This window comes from Petromyzon marinus, chromosome 76 (assembly GCF_048934315.1).
Source record: "Petromyzon marinus isolate PM22_M1 ecotype Great Lakes invasive population chromosome 76, UKy_Petmar_22M1.pri1.0, whole genome shotgun sequence".
Classification (NCBI taxonomy): Eukaryota; Metazoa; Chordata; class Hyperoartia; order Petromyzontiformes; family Petromyzontidae; genus Petromyzon; species Petromyzon marinus.
In genome coordinates this window covers 3,751,599-3,773,690 of record NC_133742.1, presented here as the reverse complement: position 1 = coordinate 3,773,690, position 22,092 = coordinate 3,751,599, and the positions used below count along the sequence as shown (strand labels likewise).

The following is a 22,092-nucleotide window of genomic DNA, read 5'->3' as shown; positions in this document are numbered from 1 at the left end:
TAACGTGTGTTGTGTGTGTGTGTTGGTTAACGTGTGTTGTGTGTGTGTGTTGGTTAACGTGTGTTGTGTGTGTTGGTTAACGTGTGTGTTGTATGTGTTGTTTAACGTGTTTTGTGTGTGTGTGTTGGTTAACGTGTGTTGTGTGTGTGTGTGTGGTTAACGTGTGTTGTGTGTGTGTGTTGGTTAACGTGTGTTGTGTGTGTGTGTTGGTTAACGTGTGTTGTGTGTGTGTTGGTTAACGTGTGTTGTGTGTGTGTGTTGGTTAACGTGTGTTGTGTATGTGTTGTGTGTGTGTGTTGGTTAACGTGTGTTGTGTGTGTGTGTTGGTTAACGTGTGTTGTGTGTGTGTTGGTTAACGTGTGTTGTGTGTGTATGTTGGTTAACGTGTGTTGTGTGTGTGTGGTTAACGTGTGTTGTGTGTGTGTGTTGGTTAACGTGTGTTGTGTGTGTGTTGGTTAACGTGTGTTGTGTGTGTGTGTTGGTTAACGTGTGTTGTGTGTGTGTGTTGGTTAACGTGTGTTGTGTGTGTGTGGTTAACGCGTGTTGTGTGTGTGTGTGGTTAACGCGTGTTGTGTGTGTGTTGGTTAACGTGTGTTGTGTGTGTGTGTTGGTTAACGTGTGTTGTGTGTGTGTGTTGGTTAACGTGTGTTGTGTGTTGTGTGTTGGTTAACGTGTGTTGTGTGTGTTGGTTAACGTGTGTTGTGTGTGTGTTGGTTAATGTGTGTTGTGTGTGTGTGTTGGTTAATGCGTGTTGTGTGTGTGTGTGGTTAACGCGTGTTGTGTGTGTGTGTTGGTTAACGTGTGTTGTGTGTGTTGTGTGTGTTGGTTAACGTGTGTGTTGTGTGTGTGTGGTTGACGTGTTGTGTTGTGTGTGGTTAACGTGTGTGTTGTGTGTGTGTGTGTGGTTGACGTGTGTTGTGTGTGTGTGTTGGTTAACGTGTGTTGTGTGTGTGTGGTTAACGTGTGTTGTGTGTGTGTGTATGTTGGTTAACGTGCGTTGTGTGTGTGTGTTGGTTGACGTGTGTGTTGATTAACGTGTGTTGTGTGTGTGGTTAACGTGTGTTGTGTATGTGTTGGTTAACGTGTGTTGTGTGTGTGTGTGGTTGACGTGTGTTGTGTGTGTGTTGTGTGTGTGTGGTTAACGTGTGTTGTGTGTGTGTTGGTTGACGTGTGTTGTGTGTGTTGGTTAACGTGTGTTGTGTGTGTGTGTTGGTTAACGTGTGTTGTGTGTGTGTGGTTAACGTGTGTTGTGTGTGTGTGTTGGTTAACGTGTGTTGTGTGTGTGGTTAACGTGTGTTGTGTGTGTGGTTAACGTGTGTTGGTTAACGTGTGTTGTGTGTATGGTTAACGTGTGTTGTGTGTATGTGTGGTTAACGTGTGTTGTGTGTATGTGTGGTTAACGTATGTGTTGTGTGTGTATGTGTGGTTAACGTGTGTGTTGTGTGTGTGTGTGTGGTTAACGTGTGTTGTGTGTGTGTGTGTTGGTTAACGTGTGTTGTGTGTTGGTTAACGTGTGTTGTGTGTGTGTTGGTTAACGTGTGTTGTGTGTGTGTTGGTTAACGTGTGTTGTGTGTGTGTTGGTTAACGTGTGTTGTGTGTGTGTGTTGGTTAACGTGTGTTGTGTGTGTTGGTTAACGTGTATGTTGTATGTGTTGGTTAACGTGTGTGTTGTATGTGTTGGTTAACGTGTGTGTTGTATGTGTTGGTTAACGTGTGTTGTGTGTGTGTGTGTTGGTTAACGTGTGTTGTGTGTGTTGGTTAACGTGTGTTGTGTGTGTGTGTTGGTTAACGTGTGTTGTGTGTGTGTTGGTTAACGTGTGTTGTGTGTGTGTGTTGGTTAACGTGTGTTGTGTGTGTGTGTTGGTTAACGTGTGTTGTGTGTGTGTTGGTTAACGTGTGTGTTGTATGTGTTGTTTAACGTGTTTTGTGTGTGTGTGTTGGTTAACGTGTGTTGTGTGTGTGTGTGTGTGGTTAACGTGTGTTGTGTGTGTGTGTTGGTTAACGTGTGTTGTGTGTGTGTGTTGGTTAACGTGTGTTGTGTGTGTGTTGGTTAACGTGTGTTGTGTGTGTGTTGGTTAACGTGTGTTGTGTATGTGTTGTGTGTGTGTGTTGGTTAACGTGTGTTGTGTGTGTGTGTTGGTTAACGTGTGTTGTGTGTGTGTTGGTTAACGTGTGTTGTGTGTGTGTGTTGGTTAACGTGTGTTGTGTGTGTGTGGTTAACGTGTGTTGTGTGTGTGTGGTTAACGTGTGTTGTGTGTGTGTGTTGGTTAACGTGTGTTGTGTGTGTGTTGGTTAACGTGTGTTGTGTGTGTTGGTTAACGTGTGTTGTGTGTGTGTGTGTTGGTTAACGTGTGTTGTGTGTGTGTGTGTTGGTTAACGTGTGTTGTGTGTTGGTTAACGTGTGTTGTGTGTGTGTGTGTTGGTTAACGTGTGTTGTGTGTGTTGGTTAACGTGTGTTGTGTGTGTGTTGGTTAACGTGTGTTGTGTGTGTTGGTTAACGTGTGTTGTGTGTGTGTGTTGGTTAACGTGTGTTGTGTGTGTTGTGTGTTGGTTGACGTGTGTGTTGTGTGTGGTTAACGTGTGTTGTGTGTGGTTAACGTGTGTTGTGTGTGTGTTGGTTAACGTGTGTTGTGTGTGTGTGTTGGTTAACGTGTGTTGTGTGTGTGTGTTGGTTAACGTGTGTTGTGTGTGTTGGTTAACGTGTGTTGTGTGTGTGTTGGTTAACGTGTGTTGTGTGTGTGTTGGTTAACGTGTGTTGTGTGTGTGTTGGTTAACGTGTGTTGTGTGTGTTGGTTAACGTGTGTTGTGTGTGTGTGTTGGTTAACGTGTGTTTGTGTGTGTGTGTGTTGGTTAACGTGTGTTTGTGTGTGTGTGTTGGTTAACGTGTGTTGTGTGTGTTGGTTAACGTGTGTTGTGTGTGTGTGTGTGTTGGTTAACGTGTGTTGTATGTGTTGGTTAACGTGTGTTGTGTGTGTTGGTTAACGTGTGTTGTGTGTGTGTTGGTTAACGTGTGTTGTGTGTGTGTGTTGGTTAACGTGTGTTGTGTGTGTGTTGGTTAACGTGTGTTGTGTGTGTGTTGGTTAACGTGTGTTGTGTGTGTGTGTTGGTTAACGTGTGTGTGTTGGTTAACGTGTGTGTGTGTTGGTTAACGTGTGTTGTGTGTGTGTGGTTAACGTGTGTTGTGTGTGTGTTGGTTAACGTGTGTTGTGTGTGTGTTGGTTAACGTGTGTTGTGTGTGTGTGTTGGTTAACGTGTGTTGTGTGTGTGTGTTGGTTAACGTGTGTTGTGTGTGTGTTGGTTAACGTGTGTTGTGTGTGTGTGTGTTGGTTAACGTATGTTGTGTGTGTGTTGGTTAACGTATGTTGTGTGTGTGTTGGTTAACGTGTGTTGTGTGTGTGTGTTGGTTAACGTGTGTTGTGTGTGTGTGTGTTGGTTAACGTGTGTTGTGTGTGTGTGTTGGTTAACGTGTGTTGTGTGTGTGTTGGTTAACGTGTGTTGTGTGTGTGTGTATGTTGGTTAACGTGCGTTGTGTGTGTGTGTTGGTTGACGTGTGTGTTGATTAACGTGTGTTGTGTGTGTGGTTACCGTGTGTTGTGTATGTGTTGGTTAACGTGTGTTGTGTGTGTGTGGTTGACGTGTGTTGTGTGTGTGTTGTGTGTGTGTGGTTAACGTGTGTTGTGTGTGTGTTGGTTGACGTGTGTTGTGTGTGTGTTGGTTAACGTGTGTTGTGTGTGTGTGTTGGTTAACGTGTGTTGTGTGTGTGTGGTTAACGTGTGTTGTGTGTGTGTGTTGGTTAACGTGTGTTGTGTGTGTGGTTAACGTGTGTTGTGTGTGTGGTTAACGTGTGTTGGTTAACGTGTGTTGTGTGTATGGTTAACGTGTGTTGTGTGTATGTGTGGTTAACGTGTGTTGTGTGTATGTGTGGTTAACGTATGTGTTGTGTGTGTATGTGTGGTTAACGTGTGTGTTGTGTGTGTGTGTGTGGTTAACGTGTGTTGTGTGTGTGTGTGTTGGTTAACGTGTGTTGTGTGTTGGTTAACGTGTGTTGTGTGTGTGTTGGTTAACGTGTGTTGTGTGTGTGTTGGTTAACGTGTGTTGTGTGTGTGTTGGTTAACGTGTGTTGTGTGTGTGTGTTGGTTAACGTGTGTTGTGTGTGTTGGTTAACGTGTATGTTGTATGTGTTGGTTAACGTGTGTGTTGTATGTGTTGGTTAACGTGTGTGTTGTATGTGTTGGTTAACGTGTGTTGTGTGTGTGTGTGTTGGTTAACGTGTGTTGTGTGTGTTGGTTAACGTGTGTTGTGTGTGTGTGTTGGTTAACGTGTGTTGTGTGTGTGTTGGTTAACGTGTGTTGTGTGTGTGTGTTGGTTAACGTGTGTTGTGTGTGTTGGTTAACGTGTGTGTTGTATGTGTTGTTTAACGTGTTTTGTGTGTGTGTGTTGGTTAACGTGTGTTGTGTGTGTGTGTGTGGTTAACGTGTGTTGTGTGTGTGTGTTGGTTAACGTGTGTTGTGTGTGTGTGTTGGTTAACGTGTGTTGTGTGTGTGTTGGTTAACGTGTGTTGTGTGTGTGTGTTGGTTAACGTGTGTTGTGTATGTGTTGTGTGTGTGTGTTGGTTAACGTGTGTTGTGTGTGTGTGTTGGTTAACGTGTGTTGTGTGTGTGTTGGTTAACGTGTGTTGTGTGTGTATGTTGGTTAACGTGTGTTGTGTGTGTGTGGTTAACGTGTGTTGTGTGTGTGTGTTGGTTAACGTGTGTTGTGTGTGTGTTGGTTAACGTGTGTTGTGTGTGTGTGTTGGTTAACGTGTGTTGTGTGTGTGTGTTGGTTAACGTGTGTTGTGTGTGTGTGGTTAACGCGTGTTGTGTGTGTGTGTGGTTAACGCGTGTTGTGTGTGTGTTGGTTAACGTGTGTTGTGTGTGTGTGTTGGTTAACGTGTGTTGTGTGTGTGTGTTGGTTAACGTGTGTTGTGTGTTGGTTAACGTGTGTTGTGTGTGTTGGTTAACGTGTGTTGTGTGTGTGTTGGTTAATGTGTGTTGTGTGTGTGTGTTGGTTAATGCGTGTTGTGTGTGTGTGTGGTTAACGCGTGTTGTGTGTGTGTGTTGGTTAACGTGTGTTGTGTGTGTTGTGTGTGTTGGTTAACGTGTGTGTTGTGTGTGTGTGGTTGACGTGTTGTGTTGTGTGTGGTTAACGTGTGTGTTGTGTGTGTGTGTGTGGTTGACGTGTGTTGTGTGTGTGTGTTGGTTAACGTGTGTTGTGTGTGTGTGGTTAACGTGTGTTGTGTGTGTGTATGTTGGTTAACGTGCGTTGTGTGTGTGTGTTGGTTGACGTGTGTGTTGATTAACGTGTGTTGTGTGTGTGGTTAACGTGTGTTGTGTATGTGTTGGTTAACGTGTGTTGTGTGTGTGTGTGGTTGACGTGTGTTGTGTGTGTGTTGTGTGTGTGTGGTTAACGTGTGTTGTGTGTGTGTTGGTTGACGTGTGTTGTGTGTGTGTTGGTTAACGTGTGTTGTGTGTGTGTGTTGGTTAACGTGTGTTGTGTGTGTGTGGTTAACGTGTGTTGTGTGTGTGTGTTGGTTAACGTGTGTTGTGTGTGTGTGTGGTTAACGTGTGTTGTGTGTGTGGTTAACGTGTGTTGGTTAACGTGTGTTGTGTGTATGGTTAACGTGTGTTGTGTGTATGTGTGGTTAACGTGTGTTGTGTGTATGTGTGGTTAACGTATGTGTTGTGTGTGTATGTGTGGTTAACGTGTGTGTTGTGTGTGTGTGTGTGGTTAACGTGTGTTGTGTGTGTGTGTGTTGGTTAACGTGTGTTGTGTGTTGGTTAACGTGTGTTGTGTGTGTGTTGGTTAACGTGTGTTGTGTGTGTGTTGGTTAACGTGTGTTGTGTGTGTGTTGGTTAACGTGTGTTGTGTGTGTGTGTTGGTTAACGTGTGTTGTGTGTGTTGGTTAACGTGTATGTTGTATGTGTTGGTTAACGTGTGTGTTGTATGTGTTGGTTAACGTGTGTGTTGTATGTGTTGGTTAACGTGTGTTGTGTGTGTGTGTTGGTTAACGTGTGTGTGTTGGTTAACGTGTGTTGTGTGTGTGTGTTGGTTAACGTGTGTTGTGTGTGTGTTGGTTAACGTGTGTTGTGTGTGTGTGTTGGTTAACGTGTGTTGTGTGTGTGTGTTGGTTAACGTGTGTTGTGTGTGTGTTGGTTAACGTGTGTGTTGTATGTGTTGTTTAACGTGTTTTGTGTGTGTGTGTTGGTTAACGTGTGTTGTGTGTGTGTGTGTGGTTAACGTGTGTTGTGTGTGTGTGTTGGTTAACGTGTGTTGTGTGTGTGTGTTGGTTAACGTGTGTTGTGTGTGTGTTGGTTAACGTGTGTTGTGTGTGTGTGTTGGTTAACGTGTGTTGTGTATGTGTTGTGTGTGTGTGTTGATTAACGTGTGTTGTGTGTGTGTGTTGGTTAACGTGTGTTGTGTGTGTGTTGGTTAACGTGTGTTGTGTGTGTATGTTGGTTAACGTGTGTTGTGTGTGTGTGGTTAACGTGTGTTGTGTGTGTGTGTTGGTTAACGTGTGTTGTGTGTGTGTTGGTTAACGTGTGTTGTGTGTGTGTGTTGGTTAACGTGTGTTGTGTGTGTGTGGTTAACGTGTGTTGTGTGTGTGTGTGGTTAACGCGTGTTGTGTGTGTGTTGGTTAACGTGTGTTGTGTGTGTGTTGGTTAACGTGTGTTGTGTGTGTGTGTTGGTTAACGTGTGTTGTGTGTTGTGTGTTGGTTAACGTGTGTTGTGTGTGTTGGTTAACGTGTGTTGTGTGTGTGTTGGTTAATGTGTGTTGTGTGTGTGTGTTGGTTAATGCGTGTTGTGTGTGTGTGTGGTTAACGCGTGTTGTGTGTGTGTGTTGGTTAACGTGTGTTGTGTGTGTTGTGTGTGTTGGTTAACGTGTGTGTTGTGTGTGTGTGGTTGACGTGTTGTGTTGTGTGTGGTTAACGTGTGTGTTGTGTGTGTGTGTGTGGTTGACGTGTGTTGTGTGTGTGTGTTGGTTAACGTGTGTTGTGTGTGTGTGTTGGTTAACGTGTGTTGTGTGTGTGTGGTTAACGTGTGTTGTGTGTGTGTGTTGGTTAACGTGTGGTTGTGTGTGTTGGTTAACGTGTGTTGTGTGTGTGGTTAACGTGTGTTGTGTGTGTGTTGGTTAACGTGTGTTGTGTGTGTGTGTGGTTGACGTGTTGTGTGTGTGTGTGGTTAACGTGTGTTGTGTGTGTGTGGTTAACGTGTGTTGTGTGTGTGTGTGTGATTGACGTGTGTTTGTGTGTGTGATTGACGTGTGTTTGTGTGTGTTGGTTAACGTGTGTGTTGTGTGTGTGTGGTTGACGTGTGTTGTGTGTGTGTGTGTTGTGTGTGTGGTTGACGTGTTTGTTGTGTGTGGTTGACGTGTGTCTTGTGTGTGTATGGTTGACGTGTGTGTGTTGTGTGTGTGTTGGTTGATGTGTGTGTTGTGTGTGTGATTGACGTGTGTGTTGTGTGTGTGTGTGTGATTGACGTGTGTGTTGTGTGTGTGTGTGGTTGACGTGTGTGTTGTGTGTGTGTGGTTGACGTGTGTGTTGTGTGTGTGTTGGTTAATGTGTGTGTTGTGTGTGTGATTGACGTGTGTGTTGTGTGTGTGATTGACGTGTGTGTTGTGTGTGTGATTGACGTGTGTGTTGTGTGTGTGATTGACGTGTGTGTGTGATTGACGTGTGTGTTGTGTGTGTGTGTGATTGACGTGTGTGTTGTGTGTGATTGACGTGTGTGTTGTGTGTGATTGACGTGTGTGTTGTGTGTGATTGACGTGTGTGTGTGTGTGATTGACGTGTGTGTTGTGTGTGTGTGTGTGTGATTGACGTGTATGTTGTGTGTGTGTGTGATTGACGTGTGTGTTGTGTGTGATTGACGTGTGTGTTGTGTGTGATTGACGTGTGTGTTGTGTGTGTGTGTGTGATTGACGTGTATGTTGTGTGTGTGTGTGATTGATGTGTGTGTGTGTGATTGACGTGTATGTTATGTTGTGTGTGTGTGTGTTAGCAGCGAGTAGAAGCGCCCTTTTGAAGGCTGCCGGCACTGTGGCACGCGCTGAGGCGGTGGGGTGACCGGCACCACGCCCGGCCGCCCTTGTCCCCCCGATGTTTACTATGCACACAACCCGCCACGCCGGTTACACGTTTCGAGGCTGAGTCGACCCTTGGGGAAGCTCAGGACCGGTGCGGATAAGCGAGGCCTGGTGGCTGCATATCTGAACCGTTCCTTGAGCTGGAATCGAACCTTGTTCGTCGCGCAGCGTGGCGCTAACCGTTGGGAGTGTATGCTGGGTGAGGGTGAGTGGTGGGTGAGGCGATAGGTGGACACGTGGATTCCACCATGTTTCTGTGTGAGGGTGATTCGTGGGTGAGTGGTGATAGTGGTGGGTCCGGGTGGGTGAGTGGTGATAGTGGGTGGGTGGGTCAGGGTGTGAGGGTGATTGGTGTGTTGTTGGTGAGTGGTGATAGTGGTGGGTCAGGGTGTGAGGGTGATTGGTGGGTTGGTGAGTGAGTGGTGAAAGTGGTGGGTGTGGGTGTTTGGTGGGTTGGTGAGTGAGTGGTGATAGTGGTGGGTGAGTGTGAGGGTGATTGGTGGGTTGGTGAGTGAGTGGTGATAGTGGTGGGTCAGGGTGTGAGGGTGATTGGTGTGTTGTTGGTGAGTGAGTGGTGATAGTGGTGTGTGAGGGTGATTGGTGGGTTGGTGAGTGAGTGGTGATAGTGGTGGGTGAGTGGTGATAGTGGTGGGTGAGTGGTGATAGTGGTGGGTCAGGGTGTGAGGGTGATTGGTGTTATTGGTGAGTGGTGATAGTGGTGGGTGACTTTGAGGGTGATTGGTGAGTGAGTGGTGATAGTGGTGGGTGATTGGTGGGTGAGTGAGTGGTGATAGTGGTGGGTGAGGGTGATTGGTGGGTTGGTGAGTGAGTGGTGATAGTGGTGGGTCAGGGTGTGAGGGTGATTGGTATGTTGTTGGTGAGTGAGTGGTGATAGTGGTGGGTGAGTGTGAGGGTGATTGGTGGGTTAGTGAGTGAGTGGTGATAGCGGTGGGTGATTGGTGGGTGAGTGAGTGGTGATAGTGGTGGGTGAGTTTGAGAGTGATTAGTGGGTGAGTGAGTGGTGATAGTGGTGGGTGAGGGTGATTTGTGGGTGTGTGAGTGGTGATAGTGGTGGGTGAGGGTGATTAGTGGGTGAGTGAGTGAGTGGTGATAGTGGTGGGTGAGTGTGAGTGGTGATAGTGGTGGGTGAGGGTGAGTGATTGGTGGGTGAGTGTGAGTGGTGATAGTGGTGGGTGAGTGTGAGGGTGATTAGTAGGTGAGTGAGTGCTGATAGTGGTGTGTGAGGGTGATTAGTGGGTGAGTGAGTGATGATAGTAGTGGGTGAGTGTGAGGGTGATTAGTGGGTGAGTGAGTGGTGATAGTGGTGGGTGAGTGAGGGTGATTAGTGGGTGAGTGAGTGGTGATAGTGGTGGGTGAGTGTGAGTGAGTGGTGTGTGAGTGGTGATAGTGGTGGGTGAGGGTGTGTGAGTGGTGGGTGAGGGTGAGTGGTGATAGTGATGGGTGAGTGTGAGTGAGTGGTGATAGTGGTGGGTGAGGGTGAATAGTGGGTGTGTGAGTGTGAGTGGTGATAGTGGTGGGTGAGGGTGAGTGAGTGGTGTGTGAGTGGTGATAGTGGTGTGTGAGGGTGATTAGTGGGTGAGTGAGTGGTGATAGTGGTGGGTGAGTGTGAGGGTGATTAGTGGGTGAGTGTGAGTGGTGATAGTGGTGTGTGAGGGTGATTCGTGGGTGAGTGAGTGGTGATAGTGGTGGGTGAGTGTGAGGGTGATTACTGAGTGAGTGGTGATAGTGGTGGGTGAGGGTGATTAGTGGGTGAGTGAGTGGTGATAGTGGTGGGTGAGTGTGAGGGTGATTAGTGGGTGAGTGTGAGTGGTGATAGTGGTGTGTGAGGGTGATTAGTGGGTGAGTGAGTGGTGATAGTGGTGGGTGAGTGTGAGGGTGATTAGTGGGTGAGTGAGTGGTGATAGTGGTGGGTGAGCGATGAGTATAGGTGTATCCCAGCACTCTAAAAAGAGACGCGCAGGCATGAACACACAGACGAAAATGCGTCAACACGGCAATAATGTTATAGTAGCAGACAAATTCTCTATAAACGCTCGGAGGGGAAAAACCGGAGGAACACAGAGAAAAATCCACACGGTGACCACCACAGGGAGAGAGGAGAGAGAGAGACCCAAACTCCAAATATACAGCAGCAGGAGCCAGGGTCGGGATCGAACCCACGACCTCCTGGACATCAGGCGAGGTAGTCAACATCTCATAGCCACCGTGATGATGATGATGATGAGAGAGAGAGAGAGATACGCAAACTCTAAATATGCAGCAGTTGGCGTCAGGGGTCGGGATCGAACCCACGACCTCCTGGACATCAGGCGAGGTAGTTAATATCTCCTAGCCACCGTAATGATGATGATGAGAGAGAGAGAGACGCAAACTCTAAATATGCAGCAGTTGGTGTCAGGGTCTGGATCGAACCCACGACCTCCTGCACACCAGGCGAGGTAGTTAACATCTCCCAGCCACCGTGATGATGATGATGATGAGAGAGAGAGACGCAAACTCCAAATATACAGCAGCAGGAGCCAGGGTCGGGATCGAACCCACGACCTCCTGGACATCAGGCGAGGTAGTTAACATCTCCTAGCCACCGTGATGATGATGATGAGAGAGAGACACCACAAACTCCAAATATACAGCAGCAGGAGCCAGGGTCGGGATCGAACCCACGACCTCCTGTACACCAGGCGAGGTAGTTAACATCTCATAGCCACCGTGATGATGATGATGAGAGAGAGAGAGACGCAAACTCCAAATATACAGCAGCAGACGTCGTCAGGGTCGGGATCGAACCCACGACCTCCTGTACATCAGGCGAGGTAGTTAACATCTCCTAGCCACCGTGACGATGTGGTTAATGTCGTGGTTGAGAAAGGTGGTCGAGGTGGTGGTTAATGTTGTGGTTGAGGTTGTGGTTGAGGGTGTGGTTAATGTGGTTAATGTTGTGGTTAATGTTGTGGTTAATGTTGTGGTTAATGTTGTGGTTGAGGGTGTGGTTGAGGGTGTGGTTAATGTTGTGGTTGAGGGTGTGGTTAATGTTGTGGTTGAGGGTGTGGTTGAGGGTGTGGTTGAGAGTGTGGTTGAGAGTGTGGTTAATGTTGTGGTTGAGGAGGTGGTTAATGTTGTGGATGAGGAGGTGGTTAACGGTGTGGTTAATGTTGTGGTTGAGGAGGTGGTTAACGTTGTGGATGAGGAGGTGGTTAACGGTGTGGTTAATGTTGTGGTTGAGGAGGTGGTTAACGTTGTGGTTGAGGAGGTGGTTAACGGTGTGGTTAATGTTGCGGTTGAGAAAGGTGGTCGAGGTGGTGGTTAATGTCGTGGTTGAGGGTGTGGTTGAGGGTGTGGTTAATGTTGTGGTTAATGTGGTTGATGTTGTGGTTGAGGAGGTGGTTAACGGTGTGGTTATTGTTGTGGTTGAGGGTGTGGTTGAGGGTGTGGTTGAAGGTGTGGTTGAGGGTGTGGTTCATGTTGTTGAGGGTGTGGTTGAGGGTGTGGTTATTGTTGTGGTTATTGTTGTGGTTGAGGGTGTGGTTGAGGGTGTGGTTGAGGAGGTGGTTAATGTTGTGGTTAATGTGGTTAATGTTGTGGTTGAGGAGGTGGTTAACGGTGTGGTTGGTGTTGTGGTTGAGGGTGTGGTTAATGTTGTGGTTAATGTGGTTAATGTTGTGGTTAATGTGGTTAATGTTGTGGTTAATGTGGTTAATGTTGTTGTTGAGGGTGTGGTTATTGTTGTGGTTAATGTTGTGGTTGAGGAGGTGGTTAACGGTGTGGTTGGTGTTGTGGTTGAGGGTGTGGTTGAGGGTGTGGTTGAGGGTGTGGTTGAGGAGGTGGTTAATGTTGTGGTTAATGTGGTTAATGTTGTGGTTGAGGAGGTGGTTAATGTGGTTAATGTTGTGGTTAATGTGGTTATTGTTGTGGTTGAGGGTGTGGTTAATGTGGTTAACGTTGTGGTTGAGGAGGTGGTTAACGGTGTGGTTATTGTTGTGGTTATTGTTGTGGTTGAGGGTGTGGTTAATGTGGTTAATGTTGTGGTTAATGTGGTTAATGTTGTGGTTGAGGAGGTGGTTAACGGTGTGGTTAATGTTGTGGTTAATGTGGTTAATGTTGTGGTTAATGTGGTTAATGTCGTGGTTGAGGAGGTGGTTAACGGTGTGGTTAATGTTGTGGTTAATGTGGTTAATGTTGTGGTTGATGTTGTGGTTGAGGAGGTGGTTAACGGTGTGGTTGGTGTTTGTTGTGTGTCCAGGTTCGGGCTGAGTAACAAGTTTGACACAGAATTCCCTTCTGTCCTCACGGGGAAGGTACGTATGAGCACGTCTCTCTGTGGTGTGTCTCCGTGTCTCTGTGTCTCTCTGCGGTGTCTCTGTGTCTCTGTCTCTCTGCGGTGTCTCTGTGTGTCTCTGCGGTGTCTTCGTGTCTCTGTCTCTCTCTCTTGTGTTTCTCGCTGTGGTGTCTCTGTCTCTCTGTGGTGTCTCTGTGTCTCTCGGTGGTGTCTCTGTCTCTCTGCGGTGTCTCCGTGTCTCTGTGTCTCTCTGCGGTGTCTTCGTGTCTCTGTCTCTCTCTTGTGTTTCTCTCTGTGGTGTCTCTCTGTCGTGTCTCTGTGTCTCTCTGTGGTGTCTCTGTGTGTCTCTCTCTGTGTGTCTCTCTGTGGTGTCTCTGTGTCTCTGTGTCTCTCTGTGGTGTCTCTGTGTGTCTCTCTCTGTGTGTCTCTCTGTGGTGTCTCTGTGTGTCTCTCTGTGGTGTCTCTGTGTGTCTCTCTCTGTGTGTCTCTCTGTGGTGTCTCCGTGTCTCTGTGGTGTCTTTCTGTCGTGTCTCTGTGTGTCTCTCTGTGTGTCTCTCTGTGTGTCTCTCTGTGGTGTCTGTCTGTGGTGTCTCCGTGTCTCTGTGTCTCTCTGTGGTGTCTTTCTGTCATGTCTCTGTGTGTCTCTCTGTGTGTCTCTCTGTGTCTCTCTGTGGTGTCTCCGTGTCTCTGTGTGTCTCTCTGCGGTGTCTTCGTGTCTCTGTGTCTCTCTGTGTGTCTCTCTGTGTCTCTCTGTGGTGTCTCCGTGTCTCTGTCTCTCTCTTGTGTTTCTCGCTGTGGTGTCTCTCTGGTGTCTCCGCGTCTCTGTCTCTCTGTGTCTCTCTGTCTCTCTGTGGTGTCTCCGTGTGTCTCTCTTGTGTATGTCTCTTGTCTCTCTCTCTGGTGTCTCCATGTGTCTCTCTTGTGTATGTCTCTTGTCTGTCTCTCTGTGATGTCTCTGTGTGTTTCTCTGTGGTATTTCCGTGTCTCCGTCTCTCTCTTGCGTGTCTCTCTGTGGTGTTTCTGTGTCTCTGTGTCTCTCTGTGGTGTCTCCGTGTGTCTCTCTGTGGTGTCTCCGTGTGTATGTCTCTTGTCTGTCTCTCTGCGGTGTCTGTGTGTGTGTCTCCATGGTATTTCCGTGTCTCCGTCTCTCTCTTGCGTGTCTCTGTGGTGTCTCTGTGTCTCTCTGTCTCTCTGTGGTGTCTCTGTGTCTCTCTGTCTCTCTGTGGTGTCTCCGTGTCTCTCTGTGGTGTCTCTCTGTCTCTCTGTGGTGTCTCCGTGTGTCTCTCTTGTGTATGTCTCTTGTCTGTCTCTCTGTGGTGTCTCTGTGTGTGTGTCTCTGTGGTATTTCCGTGTCTCCGTCTCTCTGTGGTGTTTGTGTGTCTGCCTGTAGGTGTTTCTGTGTCTCTCTGGGTGTCTCTCTCTGTGTGTGTGTCTTTGTGCACGTGTCTGCGCGGGTGCGTGCTCCGGTTTGACAGCAGAGGTCTCACTCCGAATCAGTCGGGCGGCAATATTTTTTCATCGCTTCCGTAACGCTGCTGTGTGGAAGCTACCTGGTCTGTCGCTCCGCACTAAGCTTCAGGTCTTCTCGGCCACGGTCATGCCCTTCATTCTCTACGCTTGCAAAACGTGGACCCCCCCCCTAATGGAACGTCTTCGCCGGTTGGAAACATTTAGGCTGGCCTGCCTACGATCCATCCTGGGTTTAACCTGCAGGCTGGATTGTGTGAGGAGCTCACAGATCCTTGAAAGATCTCGGACAAGGTCCCATCGGTGAGCTCCTCCGGCGGGCAAGGCTGCGATGGCTGGGTCATGTAGCCCGCATGCCCAGCCACCGCATGCCGAAACAGCTTTCGTTCGGCCGGATCGAGGGGGCTAAACGGGCGCGGCACGGGGCTAGAGAAGAGATGGAGTGACGTGGTACAGGAGGACGTGGAGCTGAGTGGACTTGCCGATGACCGGTACCAGCGGTGTCAAGATCGCCCTCTGTGGAGGAGGCTCGTGAAGGACGCTGCTGCTGGGCAGTTGGAGGCAGTCGCCCTCCAGCAACAACGGAGGGCAGAGGAGCGACGCTCACAACAACGAGCGGAGTGCCGGGCGGCTAAAATGCAGGCAGCTGGCAGAGCAGGGGACACCACTGGTGCATCGGCCAGTCATCTCAGTCGGTCAACCCGTGGCACCTGCTGGGTCTGTCCCGTGACCTCCTGCCAGCGGGCGTTCGACACTTCACGTGGCCTCAAAGTGCACCTGGCCTGGCACAGGCGCCGTGGTGACGTCACCGCCACTTAGTGGCGAATGGAGGTTGTTGTTGTGTGTGTGTAGCGGTAGTGTAGCGGTTAGCGCTACGCTGCGCTATGAACCTGGCGACCCGGGTTCGATTCCCGCTCACGGCCAACACCAGTGACAATTACCTGAACCGATCCCGGGCCTCCCCTAGGTCGACTCAGCCTCAAATGAGTACCTGGTGCGGTGTGTAAACATCGCCACTAGGGAGACAAAGGCGGTCGGGCGTGGTGCTGGCCACCCACCCCCTCGTGTACCGTTCCGGCCTTCATAGGTGCTCGCTAACAGCACTTGCCCCTACAGTCTGTTAAGGCTATATGGGGGATCTTTGTTTGTGTAGCGATAGTGTAGCGGTTAGCGCTACGCTGCGCTATGAACCTGGCGACCCGGGTTCGATTCCCGCTCACGGCCAACACCAGTGACGATTATCTGAACTGGTCCCGGGCCTCCCCTAGGTCGATTCCGCCTCAAATGAGTTACCTGGTGCGGTGTGTGGTAAACATCGCCACTGGGGAGACAAAGGCGGTCGGGCGTGGTAGCTGGCCACCCACCCCCTCGTGTGCCGTTCCGGCCTTCATAGGTGCTACTAGCTAACAGCACTTGCCCCTACAGTCTGTTAAGGCTATACGGGGGGATCTTTTGTCTTTGTATGTGCATGTGTGTATGTACCTGTGTGTTTATGTGCGTACACGCTCGCATGGAAGTGCGTGTTTGTATGTGTATACGTATGTTTTTGTCTTTGTGCGTGCGTGTGTGTACGTGCGTGTGTGTGTGTGCCTGCGTGTGTGTACGTGCGTGTGTGTGTGTGTACGTGCGTGTGTGTGCGTGCGTGTGCGTACGTGTGCGTGCGTGGGTGTGCGTGGGTGTGCGTGCGTGTGTGCGTGTGTACGTGTGCGTGCGTGCGTGTGTGTGCGTGTGTACGTGTGCGTGCGTGTGTGTGCGTGCGTGGGACGTGTGTACGTGCGTGCGCGTGCATGCGTGTGTGTGTGTGTACGTGTGCGTGCGTGTGTGCGTGTGTGTACGTGTGTGTGTGTGCGTACGTGTGTGTACGTGTGCGTGCGTGTGTGACGTGTGTACATGTGCGTGCGTGTGACGTGTGTACGTGTGTGTACGTGTGTGCGTGTGTGTGTGTGTGTACGTGCGTGTGTGTGTACGTGTGTGTGTACGTGTGTGTGTACGTGTGTGTGTACGTGTGTGTGTACGTGCGTGCGTGTGTGTACGTGTGTGTGTACGTGTGTGACGTGTGTGTACGTGTGTGTGTACGTGTGTGTGTGTGTGTACGTGTGTGTGTACGTGTGTGTGTGCGTGTGTGTACGTGTGTGCGTACGTGTGTGTACGTGTGTGTGTACGTGTGTGTGTGTGTGTACGTGTGTGTGTACGTGTGTGTGTACGTGTGTGTGTGTGTGTACGTGTGTGTGTACGTGTGTGTGTGTGTGTACGTGTGTGTGTGTGTGTACGTGTGTGCGTGCGTGTGTGTACGTGTGTGTGTACGTGTGTGTGTGTGTGTGTGACTCAGGTAGCCCCTGAGGAGTTCAAGTCGAGTGTGGGGCGTGTGAACGGCTGCCTCAAGAAGACCATGCCAGTCAACTTCCGCTGGCTGCTGTGCGGCTGCCTCTGCTGCTGCTGCACCCTCGGATGCAGCCTGTGGCCCGTGGTGTGCCTCAGCAAGAGGGTGAGCGGGCCTCGCCGCACGTCGCTCACCGCTCGTCGCTCACCGCTCACGCTCGACGCTCACCACTCACGCTCACCGCTCGTCGCTCACCGCTCACGCTCGTCGCTCACGCACGTCGCTCACGCTCACCGCTCACCACTCACGCTCACCGCTCACCACTCACACTCACCACTCACTCACGTCGCTCACGCTCACCGCTCACCACTCATGCTCACCACTCACGCACGTCGCTCACGCTCACCGCTCACCACTCACACTCACCACTCACGCACGTCACTCACGCTCACCACTCACACCCGTCACACGCATCACTCACGCACATCACTCACGCTCACCGCTCACGCTCACCACTCACGCTCGTCACGCTCGCCACTCACGCTCACCACTCACGCTCACCACTCACGCTCACCACTCACGCTCACCGCTCACGCACGTCGCTCACACTCACGCTCGTCACTCACGCTCACCACTCACGCTCACCACTCACCGCTCACTCACACTCACGCTCACCACTCACGCTCACCACTCACGCTCACCGCTCACGCACGTCGCTCACACTCACGCTCGTCACTCACGCTCACCACTCACGCTCGTCACTCACGCACGTCACTCACACTCACCACTCACGCTCACCACTCACGCTCACCACTCACGCTCACCACTCACGCTCACCACTCACGCTCACCACTCACGCTCGTCACTCACGCACGTCACTCACGCTCACCACTCACGCTCACCACTCACGCTCACCACTCACGCTCACCACTCACGCTCACCACTCACGCTCACCACTCACGCTCACCACTCACGCTCGTCACTCACGCACGTCACTCACGCTCACCACTCACGCTCACCACTCACGCTCACCACTCACGCTCACCACTCACGCTCACCACTCACGCTCACCACTCACGCTCACCACTCACGCTCACCACTCACGCTCACCACTCACGCTCACCACTCACGCTCACCACTCACGCTCACCACTCACGCTCACCACTCACGCTCACCACTCACGCACATCACTCACGCTCACCACTCACGCTCACCACTCACGCTCACCACTCACGCTCACCACTCACGCTCACCACTCACGCTCACCACTCACGCTCACCACTCACGCTCACCACTCACGCTCACCACTCACGCTCACCACTCACGCTCACCACTCACGCTCACCACTCACGCTCACCACTCACGCTCACCACTCACCACTCACGCTCACCACTCACGCTCACCACTCACGCTCACCACTCACGCTCACCACTCACGCTCACCACTCACGCTCACCACTCACGCTCACCACTCACGCTCACCACTCACGCACGTCACTCACGCTCGCCACTCACGCTCACCACTCACGCTCACCACTCACGCTCACCACTCACGCTCACCACTCACGCTCACCACTCACGCTCACCACTCACACTCACCACTCACGCTCACCACTCACGCTCACCACTCACGCTCACCACTCACGCTCACCACTCACGCTCACCACTCACGCTCACCACTCACGCTCACCACTCACGCACGTCACTCACGCTCACCACTCACACTCACCACTCACGCTCACCACTCACGCTCACCACTCACGCTCACCACTCACGCTCGTCACTCACCACTCACACTCACGCTCACCACTCACGCACGTCACTCACGCTCACCACTCACTCACGCTCACCACTCACCACTTACACTCACGCTCATCACGCTCACCGCTCACCACTCACGCACGTCACTCACGCTCACCACTCACTCACGCTCACCACTCACCACTTACACTCACGCTCATCACGCTCACCGCTCACCACTCACGCTCACCACTCACGCTCACCGCTCGTCACTCACGCTCGCCACTCACGCTCACCACTCACGCTCACCACTCACACCCGTCACACGCACCACTCACGCTCACCACTCACGCTCACCGCTCACGCTCACCACTCACGCACGTCGCTCACGCACGTCGCTCACCACTCACGCTCACCACTCGCGCTCACCACTCACGCTCACCACTCACGCTCACCACTCACACTCGTCACGCTCACCGCTCGTCACTCACGCTCACCACTCACACACGTCGCTCACACTCACCACTCACGCTCACCACTCATGCTCACCACTCACCACTCACGCTCACCGCTCGCCGCTCACACTCACCACTCACACTGCGTGCCGTTTCAGACGCGCAAGTCCATAGAGAAGTTACTCGAGTGGGAGGACAGCAGACTGTACCACAAGGTGGGTGGCTGTGTGGGCGTCGCACGCAAAGCGCTTGCCTCAAATGAACCACGGTACCTGTGTGGTGGGTCTATGGGTGTCTGTGTGGTGAGTCTGTGGGTCTCTGTGTGGTGAGTTTGTGGGTCTCTGTGTGGTGGGTCTATGGGTGTCTGTGTGGTGAGTCTGTGGGTCTCTGTGTGGTGAGTTTGTGGGTCTCTGTGTGGTGAGTTTGTGGGTCTCTGTGTGGTGAGTCTGTGGGTCTCTGTGTGGTGAGTTTGTGGGTCTCTGTGTGGTGAGTTTGTGGGTCTCTGTGTGGTGAGTCTGTGGGTCTCTGTGTGGTGAGTATGGGTATCTGTGTGGTGAGTCTATGGGTCTCTGTGTGGTGAGTTTGTGGGTCTCTGTGTGGTGAGTCTATGGGTCTCTGTGTGGTGAGTCTGTAGGTCTCTGTGTGGGGAGTCTGTGGGTCTCTGTGTGGTGAGTCTATGGGTCTCTGTGTGGGGAGTCTATGGGTGTCCGTGTCGTGAGTCTATGGGTCTCTGTGTGGTGGGTCTATGGGTCTCTGTGTGGGGAGTTTGTGGGTCTCTGTGGTGAGTCTGTGGGTCTCCGTGTGGGGAGTCTATGGGTGTCCGTGTGGTGGGTCTATGGGTCTCTGTGTGGTGGGTCTATGGGTCTCTGTGTGGGGAGTTTGTGGGTCTCTGTGGTGAGTCTATGAGTCTCTGTGTGGGGAGTCTATGGGTCTCTGTGTGGTGAGTCTGTGGGTCTCTGTGTGAGTCTGTGGGTCTCTGTGTGGTGAGTCTATGGGTCTCTGTGGTGAGTCTGTGGGTCTCCGTGTGGTGAGTCTATGGGTCTCCGTGTGGTGGGTCTATGGGTGTCTGTGTGGGGAGTCTATGGGTCTCCGTGTGGTGAGTCTGTGGGTATCTGTGTGGTGAGTCTATGGGTGTCTGTGTGGTGGGTCTATGGGTGTCTGTGTGGTGAGTGTGGGTCTCCGTGTGGTGAGTCTGTGGGTCTCTGTGTGGTGAGTCTATGGGTGTCCGTGTGGGGAGTCTATGGGTCTCCGTGTGGCGAGTCTATGGGTCTCTGTGTGGTGAGTCTATGGGTGTCCGTGTGGTGAGTCTGTGGGTCTCTGTGTGAGTGAGTCTATGGGTGTCTGTGTGGTGAGTCTATGGGTGTCTGTGTGGGGAGTTTGTGGATCTCTGTGGTGAGTCTGTGGGTCTCCGTGTGGGGAGTCTATGGGTCTCTGTGTGGGGAGTTTGTGGGTCTCTGTGGTGAGTCTGTGGGTCTCTGTGTGGTGGGTCTATGGGTCTCTGTGTGGTGGGTCTATGGGTGTCTGTGTGGTGAGTCTGTGGGTATCTGTGTGGTGAGTCTATGGGTCTCTGTGTGGTGAGTCTATGGGTGTCTGTGTGGTGGGTCTATGGGTGTCTGTGTGGTGAGTCTGTGGGTCTCTGTGTGGTGAGTCTGTGGGTCTCTGTGTGGTGAGTCTGTGGCTATCTGTGTGGTGAGTCTATGGGTGTCCATGTGGTGAATCTATGGGTCTCTGTGTGGGGAGTCTATGGGTGTCCATGTGGTGAGTCTATGGGTGTCTGTGTGGTGAGTCTATGGGTCTCTGTGTGGTGAGTCTATGGGTCTCTGTGTGGTGAGTCTGACTCTCTGTGTGTTGAGTCTATGGGTCTCTGTGTGATGAGTCTATGGGTCTCTGTGTGGTGAGTCTGTGGGTCTCTGTGTGGGGAGTTTGTGGGTCTCTGTGGTGAGTCTGTGGGTCTCCGTGTGGTGAGTCTATGGGTCTCCGTGTGGTGAGTCTATGGGTCTCTGTGTGGGGAGTTTGTGGGTCTCTGTGGTGAGTCTATGGGTCTCCGTGTGGTGAGTCTATGGGTGTCCGTGTGGTGAGTCTATGGGTCTCTGTGTGGGGAGTCTATGGGTGTCTGTGTGGTGAGTCTATGGGTGTCCGTGTGGGGAGTTTGTGGGTCTCTGTGTGGTGAGTCTGTGGGTCTCTGTGTGGTGAGTCTGTGGGTCTCTGTGTGGGGAGTCTATGGGTGTCCGTGTGGGGAGTCTATGGGTCTCTGTGTGGTGAGTCTATGGGTGTCCGTGTGGTGAGTCAATGGGTCTGTGTGGTGAGTCTGTGGGTCTCTTTGTGGTGAGTCTGTGGGTCTCCGTGTGGTGAGTCTGTGGGTCTCTGTGTGGGGAGTCTGTGGGTCTCTGTGTGGGTGAGTCTATGGGTCTGTGTGGTGAGTCTATGGGTGTCCGTGTGGGGAGTCTATGGGTGTCCGTGTGGTGAGTCTGTGGGTCGCTGTGTGGGGAGTCTATGGTTATCTGTGTGGTGAGTCTGTGGGTCTCTGTGTGGTGGGTCTATAGGTCTCCGTGTGGTGAGTCTATGGGTGTCTGTGTGATGAGTCTATGGGTCTCTGTGTGAGTGAGTCTATGGGTCTCTGTGTGAGTGAGTCTGTGGGTCTCTGTGTGATGAGTCTATGGGTCTCTGTGTGATGAGTCTATGGGTCTCTGTGTGATGAGTCTATGGGTCTCTGTGTGATGAGTCTATGGGTCTCTGTGTGGTGAGTCTATGGGTCTCTGTGTGATGAGTCTATGGGTCTCTGTGTGGTGAGTCTATGGGTCTCTGTGTGGGGAGTATATGGGTCTCTGTGTGGGGAGTCTATGGGTCTCTGTGTGGTGAGTCTATGCGTCTCTGTGTGATGAGTCTATGGGTCTCTGTGTGGGGAGCCTATGGGTCTCTGTGTGGTAAGTCTGTGGGTCTCTGTGTGGGGAGTCTGGTTCTCTGTGTGGTGAGTCTGTGGGTCTCTGTGTGGTGGGTCTATGAGTCTGTGTGGTGAGTCTATAGGTCTCCGTGCGGTGAGTCTATGGGTCTCTGTGTGATGAGTCTATGGGTCTCTGTGTGAGTGAGTCTATGGGTCTCTGTGTGAGTGAGTCTGTGGGTCTCTGTGTGATGAGTCTATGGGTCTCTGTGTGATGAGTCTATGGGTCTCTGTGTGATGAGTCTATGGGTCTCTGTGTGATGAGTCTATGGGTCTCTGTGTGAGTGAGTCTATGGGTCTCTGTGTGAATGAGTCTGTGGGTCTCTGTGTGATGAGTCTATGGGTCTCTGTGTGGGTGAGTCTATGGGTCTGTGTGGTGAGTCTATGGGTCTCTGTGTGATGAGTCTATGGGTCTCTGTGTGGTGAGTCTATGGGTCTCTATGTGGTGTGTCTGTGGGTCTCTTTGGTGAGTCTATGGGTCTCTGTGTGGGGAGTCTATGGGTCTCTGTGGTGAGTCTGTGGGTCTCTGTGTGATGAGTCTATGGGTCTCTGTGTGGGTGAGTCTGTGGGTCTCTATGAACCACGTGTGTATGCCACTCTGCTGTGTCTGTAGTTGGGGCTGCATTGGCGCCTGAGCAAGAGGAAGTGTGAGAGTAGTAACATGGTGGAATACGTGAGTCCACCACTTACTCACCACTCACTCACCACTCACCCTCACCACTCACCCTCACCACTCACTCACAGTAACATGGTG

The 22,092-nt window shown here is 51.1% G+C and overlaps 1 protein-coding gene across 1 annotated transcript in view; it reads left to right on the top strand.

Moving 5' to 3' along the window:
* The window catches only part of CHIC2 (cysteine rich hydrophobic domain 2), a 36,130-nt gene that overhangs the window by 4,238 nt on the left and 9,800 nt on the right, over window positions 1–22,092 (top strand). Inside the window, exons 2-5 of the mRNA XM_032980932.2 lie at window positions 12,384–12,438; window positions 16,216–16,371; window positions 18,559–18,615; window positions 21,952–22,011. Of these exons, the coding sequence (XP_032836823.1) occupies window positions 12,384–12,438; window positions 16,216–16,371; window positions 18,559–18,615; window positions 21,952–22,011 (328 nt within the window). The remainder of the gene's footprint in view (window positions 1–12,383; window positions 12,439–16,215; window positions 16,372–18,558; window positions 18,616–21,951; window positions 22,012–22,092) is intronic.